At 39.4% G+C, this 6241-nt stretch overlaps 1 protein-coding gene across 2 annotated transcripts; it reads left to right on the forward strand.

Moving 5' to 3' along the window:
- Positions 1-475: 475 nt before the first annotated feature.
- LOC147626218 (UV-B-induced protein At3g17800, chloroplastic-like) lies at positions 476-4375 on the forward strand. 2 transcript variants are annotated; one of them, XR_015268561.1, is made up of 3 exons: positions 476-972; positions 1066-1874; positions 3884-4375. XR_015268561.1 is itself a non-coding variant. In XM_086816359.1 (2 exons), exons 1-2 carry the CDS (start codon positions 542-544, stop codon positions 1820-1822), a joined length of 1188 nt encoding a protein of 395 aa, XP_086672485.1. In that variant the 5' UTR covers positions 476-541; the 3' UTR covers positions 1823-3616. The 2 variants fall into 2 exon arrangements, 1 of the variants encoding a protein (XP_086672485.1); XM_086816359.1 differs by lacking the exon at positions 3884-4375 and having other exon boundaries at positions 1066-3616.
- The last annotated feature ends 1866 nt before the right edge of the window (positions 4376-6241 follow it).

Raw genomic sequence — 6241 nt, forward strand, 5'->3', positions numbered from 1 at the left:
AAAACAATAGCACATGTTGAGAAATGTCTATTAGTTTGATATCAATGGGCCGTCTAGTTTGAGCACATGTAATAAAAGAAGCCTTTTTGTAAATACAAACGAATGGAGCTTGATTGAATCGAAAAAGAAATGCCCCACTAGGGGAAAAAAAAAAGGCCATATATTGTCATGTGTGAATGAATATGTGTAACAAAAGACGTCAATGTGTCCATTCTCTAACGTTGAGATTGGAGAGTATTAATATGCTTTCCCAGACAGTTGTTGTTGGTCTAGCCTCTTTTTACTCGTAGTAGTGTAAAGTGTAAGCCAACTGTCTGGGAAAGCATATTAACGTGTAAGCGTTAACGTCACCAGTGGGCAACAGACACGTATCTCTTTTCTCTTCTCTTTTTTGCACGCGACTCCGTGTGTTATAACACGCCAGCCTACTCCGTGTCTTTTCTCTTCTCTCTTTTTTGCACGTAACGAACGATCGAGCACTGAGCTTGATTGTATTCGTCTTCGATAAACAAAGCTCAAATTCCCTTTGTAACTACTTCTTATGGGGCTGATTAGTTCCCCCCCTGTCTTTCATTGCAGTAGTAGATCAATGCTCTCTCTCAATGTAGGCGATCACACCACCGGGCCCCAATGTGCTCTAGTGGGCAAGCCTAACGCCAGATTGATTGAAGGCCTAGCTATTAAGCATGCGCTTAACAGAAAATTAAGCCTAGCAATATCTGCACAATCTTGGAAGAAGCTGAATGCGGATGCTGCAGTCGATGATCAAAGAAACATACGTCGTAGCTTGGCCCCTCTCGAGATGCAGTCCTACCAAGGGAGGCTGTTAATGGCGATGATCACTCAGCGTCAGCCACTTGAAATGATCTCTCGAGTTGCCTCGCAGCAATTGGAGCGCCTGGCTGCCGCATCCGCATCCGCATCTTCATCTCATACCGAGCATTTCAATGCCCACGAAGGTATTCTTTACAGGTAATTAAACACTTTTAATATATCGGGCGCAGCTCGATTAGAGGACTATTATTGAGTATGTTTCAATTAACGACCTAATTCATGCATGTGCAGAAGGATTGCCGAGATAAAAGAGAAAGAGAAATGGAGAGCTTTGCAAGACATAATGTATGCACTCGTGGCGTCTAGGATAGTGGACGCCATATTGGCATCGCCATCAGATCAGTCGATAAGCACACATTCATCAATTATGGTGGAGAACGCCATGATCGCAATGCTAGATCAGCCCTTGCTGCCAGATCAGCACCACCATCGTGATGATAGGTTGCAAGCCATACACTCTCTAGATGTGAAGCCTCTGATCGAGGAACACGTGGCCATGGTTATCAATGGGAAGGATCGACCCAACCATTCTTTTGAGCTGCATGCATTCGCACGCGTGTGCAAGTTCGAGATGGGCAAGATGTACGCAGCCTCCGTGATGCATGGATACTTCCTCACACGTGTGCACCAGAGGTTCAAGCTTGACCGAGGGCTGGAGTTAGAGGCGGGCCGTTCTATGGGGCTCGCCACCATCAAGGCTTACATGGAGGTTGGGTTTGATGCAAAGACCCTGCATCAAACGAGTAGAATGACATGTACCCACAGTGTGGATGTGATCGAGCGGCATGTTGAAGCACTATTTGGCAAGGTCCCCGTTCACAAGCTAGAACATAGAAGACCCCTACACGGCTCTACCACCACCACCATGAACATACAGCTGAGTTTCGTCAAGAGCCTCATCCTTGAAGCATTGGCATTTGGTGCACTCTTGTGGGACGTGGAGAACAATTTCATCCCCCAATTTTTTCCTCTTTGCCTTGAGGATTAGAGACCACAAATAAAAGATCTTATGGGGGGAGGGGGGGACTATGTTGACAAAGGTAAATATTTAAACTACTCTTTGGCTAGGCCTCTTTATCATTTGGTATATTTGGCATATTTACAATTGTGTTCCTTGTATCCTTGCCGTGGGGCACTCACTCTATACAAATGTATAATATCACATGAGTTAACCACCAATATATATAGTGTATACAAGGGGTGTATTAATAGGACTCCTTTAGAGTACGAACTTTCTGTATTAATGGGGAGCTGATAATGTAATGTTTTGCTAATGATTCTCTCCTATTCTTGCAAGCAGATAATGAGAATGTTTGGAGAGCATTGGGAATCATTCAGGATTTTGCTGATGCCTCAAGATCCAAATGCAATATACATAAGTCAAACATCATAAGTTTATTTGAGGATAATGACTTTGATCTTGAGAGAAGGGTTTGTGAAGTCATCGGAAGAGGACAGATATTTAGGCACCTTGGGGTACCATTTGGAGTGGATGTAACTAACAAACAGCTTACTGATTGGGCTCTGGACACGTTTCAACAGAAACTTAAGAAGTGGGAGGGTATAAGAGTCCTATTTCATGATAGAGTAGCCATATGCAATACAATATTAAATGCCTATATCATGTTTTTATGTCCAATATTAAACTTTGGGAAAAGCCATTGGCAGAAAATTATAAAACCCATTAGAGAGTTTCTATGGAGGAATGGCAACTCTGGTAAGCAGAACCTAGCTTGGTTGGCCTGGGATAGATTGACATTGCCCAAGGAAGAAGGAGGCCTTGGCATTCTTCACCTCCCTTCTCATACAACTGCCATCATTACACTGCTGCTTCCTAAACGCCTACAACAAGAGGAAACCTAGACAAAGATGCTTTAGGGAAATTGTTGAAGGCCATCATGTTTGGTCTCGAGGTAATTGGTAAGGACTAGATTGGAAAGACAACTTATTTTCACATGCTCCTTTGAAAATTACAATATCAAACTTGGCTAAGATGTTCAATAGCAAGTGGGAAGAGATCCTGACTCTCACAGTGTGGGAAGGATGCACTAGGGCCTCAGGGAACTCTTTGCTATGCCTTGGGATATGGTGGACTCATAAGTTCAATCCTCCTCTTACACTTTAGGATCTCAAAATTGCTAGGAGGTTGAATAATAAAGGGCTTAAGAAGCTATCTGACTATTGGGATAGGGTTTTGGTGGGATGGAAAGAGCCTGAACAGATGGATGAGGACTTCAACCTGAATTACAGGGAAGGGAAACTAGTCAGAGTTATACTAGAAGAGTTACAGAAAGGCTAGGTATCCACTGCTCATCAGGATGACACATGTTGGGTTAAGGACTGGACCTAGTTTAATGGGACTAAGATGGATAGGGGGAACACTAATTGTGTATATAAGGAACTTAGAAAGACTGAGGATAATGTAGTATATTGTAACAAGGTCTGAAAAACAAGCTGGGGTCCTCACAGCAGCTGGAAGAAAAGATGGAAGAGTGGGATCTGGATACAAAAGCCCAAACTTTCCTATGGAGGGTATGTATGGGAGCCCTTTGCTTGGGAGTCAAGCTAATACAGAAGAACTTCACTAGTGGATGTTGTCCTAGATGCAAAACTGCTATTAAAGATGGGAAACATGCATTTTAGGATTGTCCAGCTATTAGAGGTACTTGGGCCAAAATATGCAGATGGGTGTATAGTTGTATTGGGATACATGGATCTTGGGAGGACTGACTACGTGGGAAATGGACTATTAATGAGGAATGTGTTGACTCTATGTTTAACAAACATTATAAGATTTTGGAAAATTTGGAACACTATAAATTGCATTGTTTTTCAAAAAGCTGCTGATACAGGTTGGACACAACAGGATTGATGTATAAGTGCATATATATGTGTTGGTCTATTCATTTGGTAAATAAGTTGAACAAGGATGTGATGGTGCAAATGATACAAAATCTCACGGAGCTATCTCTTGATCTCACCTATGAAAGGGGAAATTTGCAGGCATACTAGGCTGAGCATAACTATTTTTTTGTGTTGGTGTATTCAGGTCGTACATAGCCCAAGACAAGGAAAGGCCAGTGAAATATGGGCCAAGAACTAAAAGGTGGTACAAGAAAGTAAAACAAATGGACAACAACTTTGTAGCATTCATTGAGAACCCTTTGGGTACTGGACCAATGGTTAAAGTTTGGTCCAAGAAAGGGGAGGTTTTGGAGCAGCAATCACCTAAAGGGTACACAACAAAAAGTCTTATGGAAGCTTCCATTTAGCTTGGGTATCAGATTTCATGGGAGAAATCCTCCTTTGTGTTTGAGGATGAGAGATGGGTATTAATTAATGATCTTTTGAGCAGGGTCTGACTGTATAAACAAATGTAGGCCTCCAAATATTTTGATGCTAAAGGCTCTGGTTACTTTGATGTAAAGGATTTCAGTTTATATATATATATATATATAAGAGTACTAACTATATAGGTGGGGTTTAGGAGGATGAATGTATACATACATTAGACCCTCTAATTAAAAGGAGGTTTTATACATTATGGGTCCTTAAATAACAGTCATTTTAGAGGTCTTGAAAAAGGCTTAAAAAATGTATACAAGGGTTTGTTAATATGGGCTTTAATGGAAGTGATAGGAGCATTTCTTAAAGAGTGACCACCCTAGGATGCTAGCATTTGCAAATAGGTGGAAATCACTGAATGTTAGATCTATCTTGCCCCCACCATGCAAGGGATTGTCACATTGTTGTTCGTACTAGTTAGCTTGATCGAGTCAATGAATGTTAGCACCAAATCTACAACTTTACACTATTAACCTAACTTCTCTCCCACTAAGCTGCCCAAGCCCATCAATAGATCTAGCTTCAAAAGTCTCTTCTCTAAGTCTAAGCACTTCAAATACTACAAGCTATATCTTGTGCATGCACACATGTCCCATGATGGCATGTCTTATTGGACTTTTGCTTTTAAAATATAGAGAATGTTTATCTAAAACATGTAGGATTGGGGTGTGCTTTCCAACCACCAATCTTGTAGTAAATATTGTTTTGTATTGTTGTTTCCCTTAGCCTGCCTTTGCTTATGAAGGAAACGGGACTCTAAGAGGTTGTTTTTTTTTCTCCAAGAATGTTATCAACATTTCACTGTCCAATATTAGTAGGAAAAATGGGAGGCTTTTTTTAACTCAATTAGGTCACGATGGTCAATAAGGGATATGAGAACAATAGATTGTGACAAGGGAGTGAGATCTTTTAAAAAGTTATGAATGATCTTGGATACACGACGATGTATGGCTAGCTTGTCTATGGTATCTCTTACATCCACGCTCTCACTAGGAGGAGGAGGAGGAGGAAAGGAAGACTCACATGCTTCATCCAAACCAAGCAGGGCAATAGTAGAGGTTCATACGGAGGAGGTGAGGGTGGTGGTCGCCCACCAATGTTCAAGAGGCTGTCCATTGGCATGCTCTCCACTCTCTTTTTCACTCGCGAGCTATCCTCTTTCTCTTGGCTTTTTGAGCCTCTCATAAGCGCGCGTGTGCCCCAGGGGCGGGGGTGGGGGCGGGGGGGAGGGGGAGGTTTCTATGCTCATTAGATTTATTACTCCTATGACTTTGTAAGCCGATTTTCTCTAAAATACTATGAAGACTGGACACTAAGCTATGATTGAATAAAATGAGTATAGAAGTGTGTACATTTTTAGGAAACAACACTCTCTTATCTTGCATTATATTGGATATTCTAATTCATAAGGTAAGATTTTCCTTATTAAACTAGATGATTATGGATCGATAGATACTTTTTTAAAGTAAATATACATTATATCTTTGGTTAGATTTTTAAAATGGGAAAGAAGTTGATATAATATATTTTTTTTAAAATAATAATTTTAAAAAATAATTAAAATCTTTTTTTAAAGAAGAAGACGTAGAATATATTTCTTTCAACTATAAAATAATATTTTATTTTATTTAAATTTTTATTAATTTAAAAAAAATTAAAATTATCTTTAAAAAATAAAAAAGATTTAAAAAATAACCTTTAAATTATATATATATAACATAAATTAATAAATAGCTAATTTTGAAATAAGTTTTTTAAAATTATATAGGTGTAATAGTATTTTTTTAATTCGCATATATTTTATTTAAAAAATAGATATCATAAGAGTATTTTACATACATATACATGGATTGTCTATGAACTAAAAATATATATTTTACATGCATGTGAAACTATGAATAGATGTAACTATGCATGGAGTGATGATGATGACATGGTAGGATGGATTACTAACATGGCATACATGTGTTTGACATGTGGCACCAACTCAAGATGATGTGATAAATCCATGGTGGATGTTTCGATAATAGACTAATGATGTGGAAATTAAAGTGAGGTGTAA

Source organism: Cibotium barometz, chromosome 22 (genome assembly GCF_041138505.1).
Source record: "Cibotium barometz isolate CiBa-2024 chromosome 22, ASM4113850v1, whole genome shotgun sequence".
Taxonomy (NCBI): Eukaryota; Viridiplantae; Streptophyta; class Polypodiopsida; order Cyatheales; family Cibotiaceae; genus Cibotium; species Cibotium barometz.

Excerpts from the sequence above, each read along its gene's own strand:
- LOC147626218 (XM_086816359.1), top strand. The coding sequence starts at position 542 with ATGGGGCTGATTAGTTCCCCCCCTGTCTTTCATTGCAGTAGTAGATCA. Across the intron at positions 973-1,065 it reads CACGAAGGTATTCTTTACAG|AAGGATTGCCGAGATAAAAG; the intron begins GTAATTAAACAC and ends ATGCATGTGCAG.